The following is a 25,107-nucleotide window of genomic DNA, read 5'->3' as shown; positions in this document are numbered from 1 at the left end:
TCTGCATTTTATGGCTGGTAGTGTTATTTTCTGTGATTTAAGATAAAGTATAGAACTAAAATACTTTGGACAGTCCTCTTCATTAAAATTGAACATCTTGATTGTTGGTGGTCTTTTTGATACCATTTGCGGTGTTCTTCTTTCTTTTACAGACCATTTGAAACAAATTACCTTTTGAGAAACTAAAGGACTATGAGTAATCTCATTGTTCGTACACCAAAATGAAAATATTGTTATGTCATTGGTTGAATTTCAATTGTTTAAATTGTTTTTAACCAATCACAACGTTTTGGTGTACACTTTTGAACATATTAAGAATGCATTAGATTCTGAAACAGCAAATTTGCACAATAACTTCTGTGAGTTAGTCTCTTTTAGATATGCAATAACAGTACATTTGCTTGTTGCTTAGGGTCAACTTATTTTTCATCCCTATTTATGCAACTATTACCGTTATTTCATATTTTATCAGCGTAAAAAGTAATATAGCAACTTTGTTCTAGGTAATATTGATACCTTTATATATAATATGTGCACTTTCAAATTAAATTATCACAAACAAGCTACTCACAAGGCAATTCATCTTGAGAATGGCTTTCAGAGAAAAACAATCATCTTTTAAAATTTTGTCATTGTTTGTCATTGAAAATACCAGAACAAAATCACTGCACTAAACTGTTTTCGATATGAAAACATAACTATCTTTAATTTGAGGATGTAATTGAAAAACAATCATCTTTTAAAATTTTGTCATTGTTTGTCATTGAAAATACCAGAACAAAATCACTGCACTTAACTGTTTCTCGATATGAAAACATAACTATCTTTAATTTGAGGAAGTAATTTACAGTAATGCCACCAAAAATATTTGTTGGACAATAACAATGGTGTGAAAAGAATATTTAGTTTGTGCAAAAAGAATCTTAATAAAAATAAAAATAAATACATACAGTGAAACCTGTGTTATCCCACACACTAGGGGGCCAGAAAAAAATGTCGAATTAAGCAGGGTGTTGGAATACTAAGGGTTTTTCTGCAAGGATAGACATTTTTTGAAACCATGAAAATGTGTGGGTTAAAGCAGGATTTTAGAATATTCAAGTGTCAGTTTAGACAGGTTACACTGTATATATAGCTTGAGTATTGTTTGGAGGATACATGATAACTGTTGCATTTCTCTCCATTTATCATTGACAATTTGTGATAATCTTCTCCTGGCTAACTGCTGTCTTTGGTGTGAGGCAATCTTCTCAGTCATAGGTACTCCAGAATACTGAAAGAAAAATATAAAAGAATATAATACCAGAGATATTATTCATAAACAGACCTGACAAGAAAACTTTTAAAGTCACAGGAGCAAGACACTGTGTGTTTCAATATACTACATGCAACTAAAATCCAAGGATACTGATGTAAATGTATACCAAATCATATTTATTTATTCTAAAATAAATTTAATAAAAAAACTTAACATTAGGTGTAGACCAAATCATATGAACTGACGACAATGCTGTAATACACCCCTGAATTAAAAATATTACCACAGATAATCATTTGTAACTAAAACAAAATGATGCCAATGACTCACTATTCTTTTTAAAGACTTGGTGAAATACATACTTTTTCTGACGAGTAATACATGCAAATTAGATAAAGTTTTCTACAAAGATTAACATAGGTCTATATAGGTTTTTCTAAGTTACCTCTTTCAAATCATCTGTACTAAGACTGCTGTGCTGTTTGCGTTGATGTTGTTGGTGACTATCATAGACATACATAAAATTACTAGCACACTGACGCAACTGATAAACAATCACGCCAAGACTTGGAGTAAATGTTAAACTAGATACAGAATACTCTGAAAAGAAAAAAAACCCAACATGTATATAAAGCAAAGCTAGAACATGTTAAAACTTTTCTGTTTCTGTAGACAGGTAGTGGATTAGAATCTTTGCCTCTTCAGTATTTTGTGTGTTTACTTTTTGCAACAAGCATGCACACCCTGAAATTAATATTTTTCAATTCACCTAAGTTTTATGGAAGTTGGTTAAAGCTTTTTTGGGTTAATGTCCGACATGTTGAAGATGGACTGATGGACAGACTGACAACAATATACCATAATACGTCACGTAAGCGGAATCATAAAAATTGGAGATTGAATACATAATCCTAAAGTGTCATTGTTCGAAGTATCTAGTTTTACGCAAATCTCATACCGTATTTCACGCATTCCAAATTCATGACAGAATACTTGACCTCTGAGGAGTCAAACCATGGATACTTTGGTCCGGTCCCTACAACTTATATGGAATTAACTATTGTGCAATGTACTATCTCAGTATTTTTACCTTCACCACTCCTTATATCCCTAGACAAAGCCTCTTCAAGACTTGGGCCAAACAGAATTCTGCAGTATTGGGATGATAGACCTAAAGAATAAATAAAGTTTGTAATAAAGCATCATCTAGCTAAATAACCACTCAGTCTAAAAAATCTATTTTATTGTGACCTTACTTGTATGTATATCCTTTTTTCACGAATGCACTGTACATTATATTGTTGTTGTTACTTATTGTCTCTTCTAATACATTTTTGAACATGAGAATAAAATAAATTGCTTTGCTGAGCACAGCTGGATACAACCGCAGAGGTCCAACCATGAATCGTTAGGGCACAAATCGATACATTATTTGCGCTTGATACAGGTCTAAATTGGATTGTAATTAAATATTTGACACATAATAGGTTTCTGACACAGAATAACTGTCAAAGAACTTTAAATTATTTATATGATTTGAAATTATATTCAATATTTTGCTATTGTGCAATACACTATATTGTTGCAAATTGATCCCCCCCTTTTGTGCAATTTTTTTCTCAATACTCAAGATGTTTATGGTTATGTTGAATACTTGATGCTGAAATGACTGTCCTACAGTATGATGTGACATACCTGATGCTGAAATGACTGTCCTACAGTATAATGTGACATACCTGATGCTGAAATGACTGTCCGACACTATGATGTGACATACCTGATGCTGAAATGACTGTCCTACAGTATGATGTGACATTAGCTGCTATTTCTAGGTATGTCAGTAGTAACTCCACTCCAATATCTCTTCCTTCCTGGCCACTCTCAAAATTCTTCCACTGCTTAGTCAATTTTTCAGATAAACAGAATTTGGGGAAAAGGGAGATCATCTGACGTTCAATCTGCATCTTATGTGCTCTAAACTCAATTGCCAAAGTGTCAAAGTCATTAAATTCAACATCAGGAACACCTGGAAAAAAATTAATATGATTTCACTCACTCTGGACACCAACACAAAATAGCATATTAATCTATTGCAATAAAAAATCATAATATCTAATAAAATTTGTAGATTTAGCGAACAAAGTCCTTATATTTGTTTATAGTGGGAAATTGTTTTAACGTTGAATAAGCTACAATTAATTACTTTGGTTCATTTCCCAATCAATCTGTCACCAAGGGAAGATTAATAAATCAATTTTCGTTCATAGTCTTTTTCAAAAATGATGAGCGGTTCTTTATATTGGTATGTAATCATTTTAAACGCTTCAAATTTATGAAATTATATTCGTACATCAATGTTTTTGATACACCAATAACAAAAACTTAAATATATTGAATTGATACATTTTGTAATTATTCAAAATTATATCAGAAACCTAAACTTAATTATAAAATAATGAACCTGTTAAGGGGAGAGAATACTCGCATAACTTTTTCGAATTGGCACATAATACAACAAAATGTCACTCTTGCATACAAATGGGACATCAATATAATTAATTATCTGCGAAATCGTCCCCCACCTTCAATGATGATTCTAAATTATAAATATAACCAAAAGTTGTTAATCTATAGATAGTTAAAACTAATGAAAGCTAACCCAATGTAAAAATATTTCTTTGCAATTTTTTAAAACTTCCTCAGAAAAATACTCGAGCCACTTGACTTTTATAGCTCAAAATTAACGTTTTGACGCAATATTTGAATAAAGTAGTTGAAGATTATTTGCTTCTCAAAGTGTAAGACGCAATAAAAATCGTATGCTTGCACCATCCTACCGAAATACGGATTTAATTAAGTCCTGAACATTTCGACATTTCTTTGTATATTTTTAACAAAACCGGTTTTAACCAAATCACAAGTACGTGTTAAGATCCGACTAAATACCTATTTTCCTATATGGTCAGGTAAAGTTGCTACACAAAAGATTTGATTATTTGACTCACAGTATTTAGAATATTGAATGAACTGAAAAAATGTCCTATGGATAGTATAACAAGATGAAGTTTGGCCCCTTGTATAAAGAAGCTATGACTTGCAGTTGCTGAGAAAATTGTGACAAAACTTTATATATATGCAGTGATCTGGAAGGTTTTTTTCACCATGGGCCCAGGGCCCCTCAAAAATAAATTCAATGGGCCATTTAAAAAATAATGGGCCATGTTGTCAAATGAGTGGACCATTTGAATTGACTTCTGTAAAAAAAAAAAAGTATCAGTATATTTTGGCAAAGAGGTGTTGGTACTGACCTTTAGGCCAATTAAAATTAATTGATAGATTTTCATCCCCGCCCGCCCCTCTGAAATCGTCCCGCCCCGTTTTTTTTTATTTTGAAAAATTTACGATTTCCGGATTTGGTTCATCTCCGTCTCCGGTAGCCGTCAAAAATTTTGTTTCCTTCCAAACTTCCTGTTTCAAATTTCGGTTTTCGTATGTTTCCTCGCGTAATTAAAAAAGATTCTGCAGCTCTATGAGGAAAAAATCGTCTTTAGAGAATAGAGATTGATTTCGAGAAGGGCATGTAATAATCGGGTTACAAGTAATACGTTGTGTCCAAGATGGCAAATCGCGGCATGACACAAATTTCTGTGATTAGAAAACCGTTGATTTTTTTATTGATAAAATGACTTTGTGGCAGGAATTTTGGACTGTGAACTATACCCAAAGAGCAAGAATAGTGGAACACATTGGTACAAAAACATAACTGTATAAACAAAACGACGCAAGCACGAACTTGTTCGATTTATGACAATATTTTGAGTTCAAAAAGTCGGTAAACATACACTTAGATTTCTTCTTCTTTTTTTAGTTACAGAAAACCATCAACATTTTGAAGATAACATTCTGGCGCATGTCTGATTGAGGTTGCTTTTTAAAGTTATTTTCAATTTTTTTTATTTTTTTTTTAAATTTTACAATTTTTGTTGAACTTTAAATATATTTACATTTAAAAAAAAAACAAAAAAAAAACAATAGGTACATTTAGTTTAAGTGAGAAAAGGCTTAATGAGTGCTTCATGGGTTAGTGCATCCTTAAAGTCGTATGTAGAAGTTTTGTTTGAAATTTCAGGTGGTAATTTATTCCAATCTTTGATTGTTTGGCTGAAGAATGAGAATTTCAAACTGTTTATTGCATTGGAGCTGTCTGAATGTTAATTGATGAGTAGATCTTGTTTTTGACTGGCTTTTTATGAGAATATCCTGAGATGGTATTGCAATTTCGTTTACACATGGCTTTTCTTTGTTGACAAACAGCAAACACCTTCTGTCCAAATACCCTCAAAAGAGCCATTACACAACTTCTACCTTTTGGTTAAGTTCATGTTTTACATACTAATTATATTTGCAGTTATAAGAAGAATCATAAAAGCAACAACCCTTTTGTTTTCAAAACTGTTTCATTTTATTCTGTACTCGTAATTCTTTAGTTGCATATTTGTTTCATTTTATGGCGACAAAAACGCGTCGCTTAAAAAGACACATTTGGTGAAGGTAGTCCAACTGAAGAGAGCATTCTTCTTTTATGTTGTTGCTGTTTCGGTTTCTAAAGCAGCAATTACATGTAGAACAGTGGTTGTCAATCAGAGATTTTTATTCATGTTAAGATTTGAAATATTATGTACGATTCCTTATACATGGATATACATGATATAAGCTTATTATTACACTTGCACATTTGAAGAATGCGTCACAAGAGAGTTTCATAAGAAATAAAAAATAAAAAATAAAATCCTCCCACCCGCCCCATTTTTTTTAAAAATTTGGATGAAAATCTACTAATTAATTTTAGTTGGCCTTATTTTAAATAAAATCATGGATATTGTTCCTGTGATTTTGTAATTTCAATTTCAATGAATATACAATAACTTCTTCCATCCCCAACAATATTTAAGTTAACCTTTATTTACAATGTTTAAACTGGTACTGTTGCCTTGTTCATGTTCATGTTTTTTTTTGTAGATTAAATTTGGGTCTTCGTCAATACCATACTTATTCCAGACGTTCCGTATCAGAGGACATTTCAGGCATTTCCTCTGCATTTCTTGTATTATTAAAACTTCATCACGGTGACAAGAATAACAGTATAGAGTACCATTAATTCATAGAACAAAACAACAAATCGCTGAAGTCATGTTTACAAATGTCAAAACGAGCCAAAGACCAAAAATTGACAAGGACAGTTAAGCATCTTTTATGGAGACAAAAACTATATTCCTAAAAAGTCTTTGGGGTTCTTCAATCGAAATTATAGCAAGCTTAACTAAATGAGATTATTATTAGAGTTAAATCTCGTCTGTACTAGCCAAATTTCACAAATTTAAAGTTGTTTATAAAAAATATATATCATGAATGATGGTTAATTACTTTTTTCGGGTTATCAGTTAGACCGCATGGTTCTATTATTACAATAGGAAAAACACCCGGGATGTTAAATCGCATGGTTCTATTATCATAGGCAAACACCCGAGATGTCCCAAAAATATATAGGTGTTCCTATTATTGGAGGAACATAACACAGTTGTGTACACACACATGGCGGCACGGAACACGTTCGGAAATTCATTTGACAATATATAAACGTTTCGAAACGAAGTGAAAAATATTGTGCGCCACGTGGGCGCTTACATTTGTCACTGTATGCGCCATTTCTTGTCAATATGCGCTATAGGCGCAGGGCGCACGTCCTTCCCGATCACTGTATATGTGCATGCCATTTTTTAAAAAGACACAAGTTTGTGACAAACAGATAAAGGGAAGTTAACATGAAACACTGTACTGGTATGGGCGTATGATTTGTTGTTTATAAAGTGTTGTATAAACACAATCTAATGATTCATAATTGGTCAAGGACCACAATTATTTCGTAGTGCATTTCTTTTAGAACATAAATGAAAATAAAAAAAATCCCACCTGCGCTTTCTCAAAGAAATTTTTACAAGGTGTTGTACTACTTTTGGGACAAATTATCTCAAAAAATTATAGAAAACTTCATCGGCTCTAACTCAAAATATGGACAATTTTATGTTTAGGGCATCTTGAAATCTTTTGACAGCTTCGGAAGTGCTAATTTTTAACCTTTTTCAGCTGGACCTAATCACTACTTTCCTTTAAAATTCTGGACCCAAATTTTTTTACAGTGTAATTTCACCCCCCTACTTGCAATTTGAGGCATTAAACATAAAGAAATCAATTTGGAAGGGATATAAAAATTAATGGCAAGTAACCCACTGTCAACACTAGGGACTATATTGGAGAACAACGAAAATCAAGGGACGACAATTGTGGTCTCGGACCAATTGTGTTGTTTTCATCATTTGATTGATTGATTGGTACTGCTTTATGCCACATTTGTTTATCAAACATTATCCTGCACATGTACCATTACATTGTATACTGGGTCACGGAAAATCCTTTTAGAATTACATGTATAAATAATTTATTAAATATCTTTATAGGTTCACAATAACCTTACCTAATCACAAACTATAGTTGTTGACCATTAGTGGTTCTCCATAAACTTACTTAATCACAAACTAATGTATAGTTGTTGACCATTAGTGGTTCCCCATAAACTTACTTAATCACACACTAATGTATAGTTGTTGACCATTAGTGGTTCCCCATAAACTTACTTAATCACAAACTAATGTATAGTTGTTGACCATTAGTGGTTCCCCATAAACTTACTTAATCACAAACTAATATCTTGTTGTTGACCATTAGTCAACCGTGAAGAGTCCTATTTAATCCCCTACTTTGAAATACTAAACAAATGCATTATTCCTACCTCTTGACTGGGCTCTAGCTATCACAGCAGTGGTCAAAGACAACTCCTTCAAAGCTTGAAGATCTTGTGGTGGCTGTCTGTCTCGTAAAATGTTTAGGAATATTTCTCCATGGGAAAAAACAAACTGCAACACCTGAAAACAATTAAATTAACATGGAGTCTACTATATATCTATTCCTATAAAAATCAAAATAGAGAGAAAAATTTATAGTTAAAGTTGTCCCACTTAAAAATTTATGATTTATACTCTGTGAAAACTTGTGAAATTAAGGAACATCTTAAACTTACTTTTGACAGTTGAAAAATTAGGCATTCAAATTCTGATGCTTAATTAGAAATTTTATTTGAACTTGACCAAATTTATTCACCAAAAAAAACCCATATCCAAATCAACATTCCATAAAGGATTCAGACTACATTGCAGTTTTTAAAGAAGAAATTCGAAAAATAGTAAATTGCCAAATTTCTTTTATCAATTATCCAATAAATAAATTTCTTATATTAATTAAAAGACCATACATGGAAGCTTTGCCTTTTTGACCAACTTACCTTGAGCTAAAACTTTAACCTGAAGCGGGACAGATGGACAAGCAAACCAAAGGACCCATAGACCAGAAAACATAATGCCCTTCTACTTTTTTAGGTGGTAGGTGGGGCATAAATTTTTTTTCTTTTTTTTTTCAAGTGCTGAACCATGAAAATGAGGTCAAGGACAATGGACATATATATAACAGACGTAAACTTTGTAACATAAGGCATCTATATGAGTTTCAAGAACCATGACTTCCATTTTATAAAATATATAAAGGTTTAAGTAGTGAACTAACGCTGCCACCGCCACCTGATCACTATATGTCAAGCCTCTGTAACAAAAGGTGCAGGCTTGACAAAAATTCAATGTGTTACTGTATATTGCAATCATTACAAAATGTTATATCATAAGCACACAAAATTAAATGCTTTTGACCCATTACATTATAAATGAGTACATGAATCTTGCACATTATAGGTACATACCTGATTTCCAGCATCCTGATTCTCTATACCACAGGAGGTAAGTATGGCTAGACAGAGTTTTAGACAGGCAAATAGTAACAGTCTATACCTGGCCATGGGACTAGGAATAAACTCATCTTGTGTCAGCCCCAATTCATTCTGTAACCTATGGCATATAAAAAGACATTATCTATCAAGAGACAGTTTGCATCATTTGCAACATTTATTAAAAGAAGCAAAAGAAAATTACACAACTTCATCCTTTATTCAGCCTTTAAAACCTTTTTTTTAGGCAAACATAAGTCTTTTCAAGATGAAACGCCCTCTGGTGCAAATACCTGGAATCTATGATGAGTTTATTTACAACCACTGGGTCAATGTCAATGTCGGTGGAGTGTTTATTCCCCGTGGGTAACAGACCATATCTAGGTATTCCTTTGGAGTATGTGAAGAACAAAATAAAACATGTAATGTTGTAACCGTAAATTCAGATGATTCTTTAAATGTTTTTATTATTGACAAAAGTTGTGACATAATAGATTTCAAATAAGATAAAAAAAAAAAAAGTCTTTCAAGTGCTGATCCAGGATTTTGAAAACAGTTTAATATCCCATGACTCCCTTAAATATTGTCAAATCAAAATGCAATATGATCATACAATGTCCAACAATCCTTCAAGTATAACAGATTTCTGTCAAATGGTTTCAGTACCACTCACAGGGTGACACAATAATAAACATTCCCTTTTGAAGGGTTTTACACTAGTAATTTTGGGGGCCCTTTATAGCTTGCTGTTTGGTGCGAGCCTAGGCTCCGTGTTAAAGACCGTACCTTGACCTATAATGGTTTACTTCTATAATTGTGACTTGGATGGAGAGTTGTCTCATTGGCACTCATACCACATATTCCTATATCTATGAGTGCACATGCTGATATGTCTTGCCAGTTTTACTTATTTAATTCATGTTGAAAGTCTGTAATATGAAGTTTTTACTACAAGTATCTCACATAAACTTAACATTATAAATGTTCTATGAAATAACTTCAAAAATGTGATGCACACTGAATAACCCACGTAGTGGGTGATTTTAAAGTGTGCACCACAAGTTGTTTCGAATAGGTAGAACAAATATTTGAGTCATTTCTTATAATTTAATTCTTAATTCCATTTTAAACCAGAGTAAATCATGAAAAAACCTTGATGACGTCAAGGTCACATGACAAAATTATGCCTATGAGCTGATAAACAAAACAACATCAGCCAATCAGACCATGTGTTACATCCAAAATTAAATTATTAGTTTGTAGTAGCATTCCTTTCAATTTAAATCCCTAGTCAGCATAAGATCAAATTTATCAACATACCTGCTAGTCTCTGGTCTCATATCAAAGTAGTTACATGATGAAAGTCTGCTTACCTGCTAGTCTCTGGTCTCATGTCAAAGTAGTTACATGATGAAAGTCTCCTTACCTGCTAGTCTCTAGTCTCATGTCAAAGTAGTTACATGATGAAAGTCTCCTTACCAGCTAGTCTCTAGTCTCATATCAAAGTAGTTACATGATGAAAGTCTGCTTACCTGCTAGTCTCTGGTCTCATATCAAAGTAGTTACATGATGAAAGTCTGCTTACCTGCTAGTCTCTGGTCTCATATCAAAGTAGTTACATGATGAAAGTCTGCTTACCTGCTAGTCTCTGGTCTCATGTCAAAGTAGTTACATGATGAAAGTCTGCTTATCTGCTAGTCTCTAGTCTCATGTCAAAGTAGTTACATGATGAAAGTCTCCTTACCTGCTAGTCTCTAGTCTCATATCAAAGTAGTTACATGATGAAAGTCTGCTTACCTGCTAGTCTCTGGTCTCATATTAAAGTAGTTACATGATGAAAGTCTGCTTACCTGCTAGTCTCTGGTCTCATATCAAAGTAGTTACATGATGAAAGTCTGCTTACCTGCTAGTCTCTGGTCTCATGTCAAAGTAGTTACATGATGAAAGTCTAGACATAATTCCTGCTCTTAGTAAAGCATGAGCTCCAGCAGTAGATTCAGCTATCCTGGTCAATAGACTCTGAATTAAAAACATGTACCAAAAAGTGATGAGTTATACCTTTACTCTAGAAACTTAATAACATTGATGCTTACGAAATGGTTAAAAAGTTGGATGTAATTGTTTGGCCGATGCATTTCCGTCAAAAAACTTTGGTTTTAGTGAATGTCATTTGTGTGTTTAGGGGCGTCATCACTTCTGTTCTAATGTTGAGCGAGTGGTTGGAAAACTATAATACTATATTGTACAAATTTTTCGGCAAATTGAATTCTCATAATTGACAATCAGTACTCCTGTGATTAGGGAATTGTGATTAAGTATCTACAGAACAAATATTATTTCTAGATTATCCTGCATAATGATGATCACTAAGACGCTTGATGAACTTTAATAGTGCAGGGATACAGGCGATCCCAGCTATCTGGTAAATGACATCATAAAGCTACGCATAATTGACAAGTTTTTTCCAGTGAGGGAAAGTGGTCTATTGTTATCTGCTACTTCAAAATCCATGATGGAGTATGACATCCCAGTCACCTTAATCCTTGTTCAGATTCCTAAATAGTTGAGAGGTGATTAAATTTTTTTTAATATAGGATAGAATAATATCAAAATGAACATTTTATAACATAAGCTACTTTTCTTTTAGATTATAGTTGGGTTTTGAGATAAGTTATCAAAATATGATATAATAAATAACATATGAATTATAACTAAAAATAACTCAAAATGATATTAAGCAACTTCCAATTCTCACTCGTTATTGAACAGATAAATAAAAGAAAATCTTACCATTTTAGATTCATATATATAAAGAACTTTAAGCTGTGGGTTTGGACCCAAGAGACTCTGGAGCTGGTTATCATCATTTATCAAACTATCCACCAAATGTTGTAAATATCCTTTTGATGTCATAAAGTTTAACCACTGCTGGAATTTGTCCATAGATAATATTTTGTCCAAAACAGATAATGCCAGCATCTAGAAAGATAAAATGTCTACAGAATATTAGTTACAGGAAATAATCTGTAATCTAATTTGTTAATTTATATGGAGTTTTGTCAGTTTGCTTACATATCATTAGTTTGCTCTGATATCTTTTCTAACAGCAGAAACATTTCTTTTGTACTGGGTGTATTGTTGTTTGTTTGTTTAATCCACATTGGCTAGAGGTATAGAAGAAGGGTTGAGAACTTATAAGACATGTTTAAGCCACACTTTTTGTGTCTGTCACAAGTCAGTAACCTCTAGCCTTTGTTAATCTTGTGTGTTATTAAAATTCTCGTTCATTTGTATGTTCTTGATTTTAGTGCAGAGACAATTTTGTTGAACTAATAAACATTATTAAGGGTCCAGCTAAACCTGCCTGCAGGTGTGAGATTTTGAATTGAAATGCAAAAAGTATACAGGTGCGTAGCTGCATATACGCTAACACGCAGTTGCGTGCACATCGATTCGGCATGCAAAAAAAATTATGGCAAAATAAAAATATAAATTAAATGTTTAAAGGAATCACATATGTTGTCACTTTTTTTAATTAATGAAATGTCATTAAATAACGGCATTTGGTTTCAAAATAAAAGTTTTATTGGAGATCATGACAAAATCGGACAGTAACTTGTATCTTTTACAAGATTTGAATTTGTTATACTCAGTCTAAGACATGTAGTTTCGGAGCACATTTTACGGAGTACGGTTTATCTGTTTGGAATGAGATGTACCAATCGGCATTAGATTTATCAGATCCCGAGGCGATGTGTTCGACAGACAACAAGACCCATTCACCCTGCAAACACGCCAAAACAGTATTGGAAAGTCTCATTATATTTTGCTTTCATGGACCATATGATAATGAAACTGGAGTCGCTTCTGGTATTATTAGAAAATCGCTTATTTGTGCCGTATCTGCTTCCTTGTGTTGTTGGAAATATAACAAACGAAGAAATCTCAACTTTGTCTGAGACATACGAAACTGACCTGGCATGTAATTTTGACGAATTCAATTGGGAGGTCGCTCGATGGCGAACACGTACGCTGATTTATAACACCTCGCGAGTGCTACCGTGGAGATATATCAAGGTACTACGTCTGTTGAAAACAAATGTACGATCAACAATGAACAACGACAGGTTATCATCGCTAGCATTACTGAATATTCATCAGGAATTCAGTGTAATATTGACAAATAGAGAAGTTCGTTTCTGCCTAGACCCGAAGAGCAGATTTTGGACAATTTTGAGTAATTTCGGTATCACAAAAAGGTGTTGTTTATGTATTCAATTTACCATGATTTACTCTATTCAGAAGATTAATTAATAGTTTTCATTCATAAATTGTTTATAAATTCTTTCTACATGTAGCTCCTCTTTTAACCGGCCTATGACCGAAAACCGAAAAAAAAAAATCTGCATAAAAGGGTCCCAAAATTTTTTTTGCTTGCACATCGTTTCGTTCTAGCTACGCCCCTGGTATATGTATAAAAGGTGTATGTTAATTATATATATAAGTAATTCAACTTTTTGGTTAGAGTAAATATTATGTTTTTTACCTACCCTAGTCATGCTAGTCAATATTATGTTTTTGACCTACCCTAGTCATGCTAGTCTATATAATGTTTTTGACCTACCCTTCCAACATCATGACCATCACATGCATCTCTACATACAGTATCCATAAAGTGATTGCCATAAGACAAAATGGTGGCTACATTCTCCTTGGTCAGCTGATCATATTCAGAATCTGTGCCAGATAAAAGTCTTTCTCCAATTCCTTCTACTGATTCTCCTATCATAACAAATAAATAAGCTTTAGCTATCAGTGTACTAAACAGTCCTTCATTTCCCTTTAAATCATAGTCTGTACATTTTCACAGGTGAGCCAAAAATTAAGGCACTGTCCAGGTGAATTGTTTCTCTATCCAATTGAAAACAAAGTGATGATGATAAGATGGACTTAATAATCAGGTTTTATTTGGCAATTTGTGAAAGAAGATAGTAGAAAAGGGATGCATTTTGCAGGAGTAAACTTCATTGGATAATTAAAAATCAGTGGAAAAAAGTTATATTTACGGATGAGATGATGATTGTGATCAAACCTGATAGAACACTTAAAGTTTGGAGGAAGTCATTTGAAAGTCATTTAAAAAAAAAAAATCCAAAATATCTTTCAGCATGCCTGAAAACTGAAAGAATGAACTTTTAAACATATCAAATAGTGAAATGTAAGGAACATATTACAAATAAAACTATCAAAATAAAAGCACAATTGCGGATTAAGCGCAAAACATGCCAAGTCCAAAAGCGCTCCACAACACGAGGCTTAAAACGGGCACCATGCCCTTTCAATATACTCCTGGATCAAACCAAGGAAGTTTTTCCTTAACAAATGACTCCATATTTCTTTGGAGAAGAGCATTGATCGTTAGATATATCACAATAAATGGAACTGACCCGAGTTCAAGAATTGTATGGAATGACTATGACCGTAGATCGCAAATCCTTCAAATTTCTGATGAAAAAAACAAATTTACAAATAAACAACCACATAAAGATTTATTTAAATCAACTGTATCAGTTAGTGTTGGGAAACAAAAACAGTTTGTAGTTACATTATTTTACACAACAAAAACTGGAATGGTTCAGGGTCAGGCCTCCAATACCTGGCTACAGTCAGAGTTCAAGTCCATCAGTGAAGTGATTAACACGATTATAGAATTACAAAAGAAAGAAAATAACAATTATGATGTAGATAAACTTTTTGGTGAAATACAGTCAAACATGTGCATACTAAATCAAATTCCGAAAAGGGACGAAACGAAAAGGGACGAGAGTGAAGAAACACAGGTAAACAAAAACAATAACAACTCACAGTCAGATCAGCTGGTAACATCGAATAAGCCTCATGAGAATATCAACAATAAGAATATGAAACAAGGTGAGGAATTGTTACTTTCTAATCATGAACATGATGATCAATCTATGATATGCCAACTACAGAAACAAAAGGCAGATATCTCAAATCTTACAAAAACAATTCATGATCTAGAAAAGGAATTGGTGGAAAAAGATGTAAAATTAGACTTATTTATAAGTGCATGTCAAGAACTTAAATCAAGGGTAGACAAAATGGAAAAAGAAAAGATTGATGAAGATAAAATGTGCATGCGAATGAATATTATTAAAGAGAAAATAAAACATGAAATAAATGAACAAATTCAAGTAAAATCTACACAATTAGAGCAACAAAACAGACAATTAGCTTTAGATGTGCGTCAAGAAAACAACATCAATAACGCAAAAAATATAGAGAAATTAAATGGAATTGAAATTGAAATGAAAGAGATGTGGGTAAAATCAAAGGAAAAATCTGAAAACTCCACTAGTGATAAAAATATTACTGAAACTCAACAATTGATAGCAGATCAAGCTGATCATGTAGCTACATGTACTAGAAACTCCAACAACAAACCTTTGACCAACATTGGTAGCAAAACTAATGACGAAAACAACAACATTAACAAAAATACGAAAAATTCCAACACAGCTTCAAATAGCAGCTCAACAGAAGAAATCAAAAATGAAATGAAAGACATTACAGACGTATGGATTATAGGATCGTCGACCATTAAAGACTTAGATGCAAAAAGAATGTATCAATACAAAAGAGTAAAAGTAACTACTTTACATGACAAGACAGTTTATGGTGCAACTAAATTCATAGCATCAGGCAAGGTAAAAGCCAAAAATATTGTATTCCAGATTGGATCAAATGACATTGAAGAACGACAGGCAGACCAAGTCATTATGGAGATAGAAAATCTTATACAACAAACTAAAGAATGTGTACCTGAAGCTACTATAACCTTTGGGGAATGCCTACCAAGAATATACAGGGACAAAGTACATACTAAAGAGTTCAATGAACGTGGACACATTCTAAATTTAGAATTGTCTGAACTGTGTAAAGAAACAAATTGTCATTTCATAAAATATGATTATATTAGTCCAGATCATTTTAGAGATGGCATACATCTTAAAGGTTATGGTATTGCAATACTTGTTAGTTGTATGAAAAGGGTAATTAATCCTTTAATAGGTGTAAAATCAGGAGATAGAAGAGATCAGAATACACATGCATCTGATTATAGAAAAGTAACAAATTATGGTCAGAAAGGTGTACAATATATGCAAAAAAATTATCAGTCAAACACTGGTAATTATATGAAAAAAGATCAATTTAATAATTACTATGGTCAAAATCAAAACATGTTTTCACAAAGTAATCATTCTAATAACTATAGGAAAGATCAAGTTGAGGGTAATGGAAACAGAGATAGAATGCTCGAAATGATGGAATATATGCTCCAAGAAATGAGAAATATGAGGTAAAAAGCACAAAAAAATAAGTAATATCAAATGTACATGTAGGTACACTTTAGAATTTGCATTTTAGAATGTAAATATTCAAGTTTTGATAAGAAAATTTTAGTCAAAATAATAAAATGGATCAACTAGTATTATCACAACAATAAGATGATAAAAAAAAACCAATATTTTCTTTTGCATGTAATGAGATAAAAAATGCTTATTTTGAATACATTGTAAATGCATGTAAGTGATGGGTGTTTCAGAAAAAACATATTAGTGTCATGATGAAAGGTAGAAATATCTGTATGTATATTTTTTGAGGTGATTTATTATGTTAAAGTTAGTTTTACAGAATACTTGTAAGATTCAGTTAATTTTTAGTTATACAGAACACTTGTAATATTCATTTTAACAATGAAAAGAGTTATTTCCCTTAGACTGTTGTATTTTTAGCAGTCATAGATAATAGTAAAAAAAAAAATAATGTATTTTGGAACTATGATTATTGTTTAATCTATCATGTTTATAGAAACATTAACCAAACTGTGTAATTATAATAGAAGGTTTTCAGGCTAACAAAAAGGTTTATTATACAATTGACAATAGCAAATATTAAAAAATGAACAGAATTCATAAAAAATTGTCAATTTCCTCATGGAATGTACATGGCCTTGGGGATAAAATGAAAGACCCAATGTTTCTGGATTTTTTAAATAAAGATATAAATATATTGTTAGAAACCTGGAAGGGGGGGTTAGAAGATTTTAAAATTGAAGGCTATAACATTATCTCTAAAGTACGCAAGAAAACAAAAAAAGCCAAAAGACATAGTGGAGGCATTATAGTCATGATTAAAAAACAATTTTACAAGGGGATTTCTTATCTTAAAGATGCTACGTCATCCCAGAATAGATTATGGTTAAAGCTTGACAAGTATTTCTTTGGACTTAAACAAGATTTATATCTTTGTGCTGTTTATATTCCCCCTTTTTCATCAGCACATTATGATAGTGACTTGGAAAATCTTGAAAATGAAATTAGTTCATTTTCTATTGAAGGACAAATTATTTTAATAGGGGATTTTAATTCTAGGACTGCAATGAAAGCAGATTACATAGAAAATGACTCAGATGAAATAAATAATTTTGATGGTATTGACCTTCTTCCAGAGAGCTATATAACTGATATTGATATCAGAAGAGTAAACCAAGATAGCACTTTGAATACATTGGGGAATAAATTACTTGAATTATGTTCGTCCTCAAGGCTTCGTATACTTAATGGTCGTTTTTTGGGAGATTCCCTGGGATATTTTACTTATATGTGTAATACTGGGTTCAGTACAGTTGATTATGCTATTGCAAGTGAGAGTCTCCTGCCTGAGGTAAAATACTTTAAAACAAATGACTTTACATATTTATCAGATCATGTTCAAATAAACTTATATATGAATTGTTCTATTATATCAGATACATGTATGAAGAAATGTTTAGATGAGAAGAGATGGCATTTGATAAAATCATACAAATGGACAGAATTGTCATCTTCAAAATTAATTGATGTTCTATCAACAGAAAATGTTAAAAAGGAAATTTTAGATTTAGAGATGGAACATTTTGATAGCAATAAACTAGGCGTTGATGGTGCAACTGAAAAACTAAACAAAATTTTACAAACTATTGCAGAAAATACATGTAAAGTCATATCTAAACCAACAAAAAAGAAAAAGAAAAAAATTAAACAAGTATGGTCAGATAATGTAGTATATGAAACAAAAAGACAAATAAACTATTTAGGAAATAAAATCAAGAATAACTTAAATGACAAAAGTTTAAAATCTAAATATTTTGAATTATGTAAAAAACTAAAAAAAATGATTAAACAGAAAAAATTTGAATATCACCAAAAACTTTATAAATCACTTTCAGATAATTTAAAAAATAATCCAAAAGAATACTGGAATGTTCTAAAGGCAATAAAAAAGAAACCAAATATTGAAGAAGATATTCCTGAAATTTTAATGAATGAAAATAAAATCATAAAACATTTTCAGGATCAGGGTACACCAGCCTCATATGATAAATCCTTTGTAAATAAACTGGAACGTGAACTAAACATTATAGAAGATAATATTGAATTGAATATGGAAACTGATGCACCAATTACATTTGCTGAAGTAAAACTGGTAATTTCAAACCTTAAAGTAAACAAATCAGCAGGTCCAGATAGAATTGTGAATGAAATACTCAAACACTCACAACCTGTGATAATTAATTCTATTGTAAAAGTTTTTAATTTGATTTTAAAGACGGGTAATTATCCAGATTCTTGGAAATTATCTTTCATGATCCCTTTACATAAAAAAGGTGACAAGTTAGACCCTAATAATTATAGAGGCATTTCTCTTATAAATAATCTACCAAAAATTTTTAATGCCATATTAAATAATAGGCTAATCAAGATTGTTGACAAACAATTAAGTGATTGTCAGTTTGGTTTCAGAGAAAATCACAGAACAGCTGATAGCATCTTTTTATTAAAGTCCTTGATTAATAAATATTTACATAAAGAGAAAAAAAAGATTTATGCCTGCTTCATAGATCTGAAAAAGGCTTTTGATTCAGTATGGAGAACTGCTTTACTTTATAAATTATGTAAAATGGGAGTTGGCAAGTCTTTTTATAGAGTTATAAAACAACAATACTTAAATACTAAATCATCTTTAAAATATAAAGATTATGTATCAGAATATTTTAATATTGCTAGAGGGGTTAAACAGGGAGACACACTAAGTCCCACTTTATTTAATGTCTTTATAAATGATATTGTAAAAAATTTTGAGGGAAATGATTCAAGTCCCCTTAAACTTATAAATAGTAAGGTAGGATGCCTTCTTTTTGCGGATGATCTTTTAATCCTGTCAGAATCAAAAGAGGGTCTACAAAACAGTTTAAATAACGTTAAATTATATTGTAACAAATGGCAACTCTCTTTGAATACAAACAAAACTAAATCCATGATTTTTAGTCAGTCAAAACATAAAAGTGAAACATCACATATTTACTATGAGAATAAAGCCATAGAGAGTGTAACAGAATATTCATTTTTGGGAATGTTGATAAAATGTAATGGAAATTTATCACAAAGTACTTTAGAGCTGACAAAAAAAGCAAAAAAAGTATTTTTTGCAATAAAATCATATACTAAATCATTGAATAATCTACCTATAAAAGTAGCAAATAATCTTTTTGATTCTTTAGTAAAACCAATTATGACCTATAATTCAGAAGTAACATATTTGGATACATATATTTCTTTTCATCGAGCCAAAAGCAGAGCCTTAACTTCAGGAAAAGAAATTAATCAACTTGATTTTATAGACAAAACCCCCATAGAAAATATGCATCTTAAATTTTGTAAATCTACTCTAGGGATAAGAAAAAATGCATCCAATTTAGGAGCAAGAGTTGAATTAGGAAGATTGCCTATAGAATGTTTTATTAAAACACAAACCCTTTTATATTTAGCTAGACTATATAATAATAATATTAATCCATTGTTAAAGGAAGCTTTTTCTCTAGCACAGTCTCTAGATTTGACAGGAACTTACTCATGGTATACATATGCTAAAAATATTGTCAAAGAGACTAACGTTGACCTTAATATTCTTTCTACTTGTAAGGAAATAAAAGATGTAAATAAAATAAAAAACGATATAAAGTTAAAAATGAAAAATAGATATGAAGATTTAATTCAAAATAAATTTCAAAACATCGATGATAAAAGTAAATTTTTTCTCTATAAAAAACTTAAAAAAGATTACAAACTAGAATATTATCTAAATACATCTAATTTTCAGATAAGGAGATTAATCACTAAATTTAGAATAAGTGATCACTCCCTCTTGATTGAAAAGGGGAGATATTTTAAAATCCCAAGAGAGGAACGTCTTTGCCATAAATGTAAAATACTAGAGGATGAGAAACATTTTTTACTATATTGTGAGTATAATAAAACTCTAAGAAATGAATTTTTTCATCACATATGTACAGAAAATAATAACTTTAATAATTTAAATGAAGAAGAAAAAATTCATTATTTACTAAATCCATCATCGCCTTTACAAACAAATAAGTTAGGATCCTTCTTGAAAAAGTCATTAGAACTGAGGGCAGGGGACTCTTAACAACTTGTTTGTTGTTATACATTTTAATGCTGTTGATATTTTGTATGTTTAATATGTATGTATATATGTTTATTGTGTTTATTGTATTAATATATGTTGGTCACAAACTGTAAAGTTTATATGACAATAAAATATTTGATTTGATTTGAAAAAATTAATTGTGAAATGAACAGTGTTTGTTGATCTTTCCGAACTTTACGTGCAGTTTGATCAAATTTAATTATACTGTTAAAATTTATGACAGATGGTATATTTTCCATTACAACATTCTGGTTTACTTCTGACAATTCCTTGCTATTCTTAGATTTTCACCTCATAAAAAGATTGTGTTGTGATGGTGATATAATTGTAAACTATATACCTTTCTGCTGACTTTTAGGTTTCTCTGCAATCTGTAGGTAGTACAGTAGGGCTCCATATAAGTTTGCCCTCACCCTTTGTTGACCCCCACCTAAAAATAAAAATATCCAAGACTGATCATTGCCAACAACAGCTAATTTTCATAATTGAATAACGATAATGTCTGAAACCTGGAAAATAACCCTTTTTTAATGAATGAAATCCCATAACTCAGAAACGTAATTCTAAAATTGATCAAAATAGAAAAATGGAGCTCATGTCAATAGATATAAACAATTCACCAAAGTTACAAAGCTGCATATTGCGTGAAACTTTTTAATACAAGATTTATGTTGGTTAACTCACCAGAACACATCACATGATCAATTAACCCTTTCAATACAAGCTGAAGAGAGGTTGCAAACAGTGTACGTGAACCAGAACTTTGAACCCATGGGGTTTTACTTCCAGGGTCCTCTAACATACTGGAGTATTTTGAAGAGCTTTCCCTGTTTCCTTGGGTCTGCTCTACAACAAAACATTGTTTCAAATTGGCCATCAATGTTAGAAAGGTACCAGAAACAGGAGCCGTCAATTCAGTCAAAGCATCTTCTTCAGCCACCTAAAATATACAATCCTTGGATCATATACAAATCGTTTTTCTTGATTATTCTTAGGTTTATAATTTACAATATACAATCCTTGGATCATATACATGTACAAATCGTTTTTCTTGGTTATTCTTATGTTTGTAATTTACAATATACAATCCTTGGATCATATACAAATCAAGTTTTTCTTAGTTATTCTTATGTTTGTAATTCAATCTGTTTAGTTTTAACCATTTATACCAAACATTTAACATTTACACAAAGGGTAAACTTCAATTTGCTCACTTAAAAATAATCTGTCATACTGATATTTTTTTCTAAATGAAAGTGCATTGAAATGAAAACAAGGTGAAAGAATGATTTCTAAATCTCTAAAAACTCACATTGCCAACGAGGACCTGGCTTGCACATTTTAGTATGAGGCAATGGAACAAATAATATGAACTGTATTGGCTCACTAATGATTAAAAAAGTGTGATTAAAATCACAAAAATGTAGTTGTTTAATCTGAAATCGGTGTACAAATTCATTACTCATGCTGTTTGACACTATAAACTTTTTTAACATCTTGCTCTTTGGGGAAGTGACCATATATTACTAGGCCAAACGAAAAACTTTACTTATGCAAATTTTGTCCAGGATTGCTGAAGAAATTGCCATTTATAGGAGAGTTGTCTCATACCACATCTTCTTATAGCTATATAGAATCAGGTATATATGTGGTTCAAAAAGTAATGAAATGTAGTAAATTGTTGAAATGTTTGAAACAAGCCATTTGAATCACACCTATTCACCAGTATTCTGCCGAAAAACTTTAGAATCCAAGAGTGAGCTGCTGCGCTACCTAACTCTTTTCAAATAATCTTTGCAACAACATTTTACATACGTGACTTTTTGAAAAAAAATCTGTATGGTTGGCGTATTTTACTTAGTCAAACATGCCATATACTAAATAAGAAATAAGTAATATTCTATTCAGTTTTTGGAGAATCAAATTTTGTTTTACCATCTGATGAATGTATGGATGATCAAGATTATATATGGACCTTCTTTATTTGAAAGAGAGATTATCTGATCTGATCTTAATTTCACTTTACTCTCTGGACAATGGTTTAACCAAGTTTTTCTCCAGTACCAGACAATCAGACAAGATTTATGTATTACACAGTGTATATGCATAATCATTTAAAGCTGAAGGTACATAAATAAGTAAACAACTTCTATATAATTGTGGATTGAAGTTTGCTTTAGGTCCAGTAACAAATATCTCATGCATGTTAAGGGTTGAAACAGATTAACAATATAATAAGTGGGTCCTGTTATAGAGGTCGGCCAGGATGAAAACTGAAAATTTAAAAAGCCACTTGAAAATGAGTGTAAATTGGATATGCACAGATATGTAGCCTTGCAACAAACCATGAGGCACCTGCAGAATCCTCAGAGAGTAGGGGCAATGGTGGCACTGACTCCCAGATTTAAACTGGACATTGCTGAGAATTTATAAATGCTGTTCAACCAAAGTGACATCTTGGTAAGAGTTTCACTATTTGTCAAGGATACTGAGAAATGACAATATTTCTACTGTCGATTCATTTATTTTGTGGGTACCAATTTTCGTGGATTGAAGAAAACTTGCATTTCCATGGATATTTTATTTCTTTGTTTTGGCAAAGTCTGCATATGTACCTTTAGAAAATTTGCAATTAGTTGAACATTTAAATTCATGGTTCCCCTGTACCCACGAATTCCATGAAAATTGGTATCCAACAAATATTAATGAATCCACAGTATATGAAGAATAATCGCGTACTTTGCTGAGTAATTCTTGTAGAAGCTCAAACAATACAGTTTGTCTAATTTCCCTAGGCATCAGATCTTCTGGACAGGAAGTTAACCAGATTTCTGCAACTTGTCTCCATGCATCGTAGGATTGCTGCTTTACAGACAAACTTTTTCTCACACTATTACGGGAAACAACATTCTTCAAAATTCCTTGAACTTCCTAAAAAAAAAATCAAATTAAAAGTCAATGTGTAAATTCTTTCCGTATCAAAGCCAGTTCAAACTATTTCTGACCAAATTTGAGCACTTGCTTATCTTAAAAGACTTTTGTGTTGTATTAGGTTCAAAATATTGGATATGTCAAAGCCCTAGTTATCATATTACAGTACTTTAACTATCGAGAGTCAAAATCAATTGATTTTCAAATAATGGTAACTAATTTAAAGAAATAACAAGAATATGATGAATACAAATATAATTTGGGGAAGAAAACAAAACATTTTAAGTTAGAAATACTGATTAAATATTAATTTTGGATCTTGTCAAAGACATGGCAGATAAACAAATCTTGAGAGGAACTCAAAAGAACCACAGACAGACCAATGACACCTGGTATTGCAATAGAACCTCCCTTCCATCAAACAAATGATCTCAAAATTATCCTTCTTTTGACTGAGGTATATTGCCACTTTTGACTCTTTTAAAAGACAACATTATCAATTTGATTCATCATGACTCTCATAATATTATCATTATCATAAAGGCTTACATTTAGTAGATTAAAAAAGTAACCAATTATTGTATCATCAAATTATCTATTTTAAGTCAAATTTACAGGGCCATATAAACACAATATTTTATCTAGTCCTTTACTTCAATTATGACACAACTGATATTTTACCTCTAGAATTCTAGGTCTGTTGGCCACCATAACATTACTCTGGACATTAGATAATTCATTGAGTAATATACTGTGTAACAATTTAACGTTACAGTAGACGGTATCATCTTCTGTCTTTGACTCGGTTTTCTGTATTACTTGTTCTATCATACCAGGATCAAAATACTCAAGTGTCAGTGGTTGAGGATATACTTGAGTAAATTCTACTGAGTCTAACAGGCTTAAGATCTTCCTTCTTATCTGACGACCTAATAACAGAAACAATTACTACTTTATATTCGATGTGTTTATTTATAATATATCATGAAATCAATGATATAAATATAACCAAAATTTTTCACAATTTGTTTGTGTGCATATTTACGTAAAAATGGAAAGTATTGGGAATCACATTTCAAAATATAAAGGTTAAAAGGCAAACTTTGGTACATCCTATTTTTTTTATATGATTATGCTAGGTGAGAATTAGAACCAGAAAACTGACATGTAAAATTAAGAAGATATGGTATGATTGCCATGGGACACTCTCCACCAAAAGATATAGAAGGTTACAACTAAATCAAGATCTCTCACTTGTGTCACAATAGCTAACGAAGACATCATCTCAGAGTAGCTTCTGTCAGGGCAGCTATGTGAAGGGTTAATATCAAAGAAAAATGAGCAAAAAAAATGGAAAAGAAAGAGAGAGTAATGGGTGCTTACAAATTCAGAATAGAGAAAATTTGTATATATATAAAAATATGAAAAATGTTTATGTCAGTTAAAATGACAACCTGCA

General features: G+C 31.5%; 1 protein-coding gene across 1 annotated transcript in view; it reads right to left on the bottom strand.

Annotated features, from left to right (window-relative positions):
* The window catches only part of LOC139492254 (nuclear pore complex protein Nup205-like), a 74,968-nt gene that overhangs the window by 3,610 nt on the left and 46,251 nt on the right, over positions 1-25,107 (bottom strand). The window contains exons 26-38 of the mRNA XM_071280455.1: positions 24,330-24,577; positions 23,457-23,648; positions 21,402-21,657; positions 21,058-21,147; positions 13,771-13,928; positions 11,937-12,125; positions 11,050-11,165; positions 9,123-9,267; positions 8,106-8,238; positions 3,036-3,284; positions 2,349-2,429; positions 1,704-1,858; positions 1,159-1,273 (exon numbers count right to left, since the gene is read on the bottom strand). Coding sequence (XP_071136556.1) covers positions 1,159-1,273; positions 1,704-1,858; positions 2,349-2,429; positions 3,036-3,284; positions 8,106-8,238; positions 9,123-9,267; positions 11,050-11,165; positions 11,937-12,125; positions 13,771-13,928; positions 21,058-21,147; positions 21,402-21,657; positions 23,457-23,648; positions 24,330-24,577 — 2,127 coding nt within the window. The remainder of the gene's footprint in view (positions 1-1,158; positions 1,274-1,703; positions 1,859-2,348; positions 2,430-3,035; positions 3,285-8,105; positions 8,239-9,122; positions 9,268-11,049; positions 11,166-11,936; positions 12,126-13,770; positions 13,929-21,057; positions 21,148-21,401; positions 21,658-23,456; positions 23,649-24,329; positions 24,578-25,107) is intronic.

The sequence above is a fragment of the Mytilus edulis genome, chromosome 10 (assembly GCF_963676685.1).
Source record: "Mytilus edulis chromosome 10, xbMytEdul2.2, whole genome shotgun sequence".
NCBI classification, from domain to species: domain Eukaryota; kingdom Metazoa; phylum Mollusca; class Bivalvia; order Mytilida; family Mytilidae; genus Mytilus; species Mytilus edulis.
This window is presented reverse-complemented; position numbering and strand designations above follow the sequence as displayed.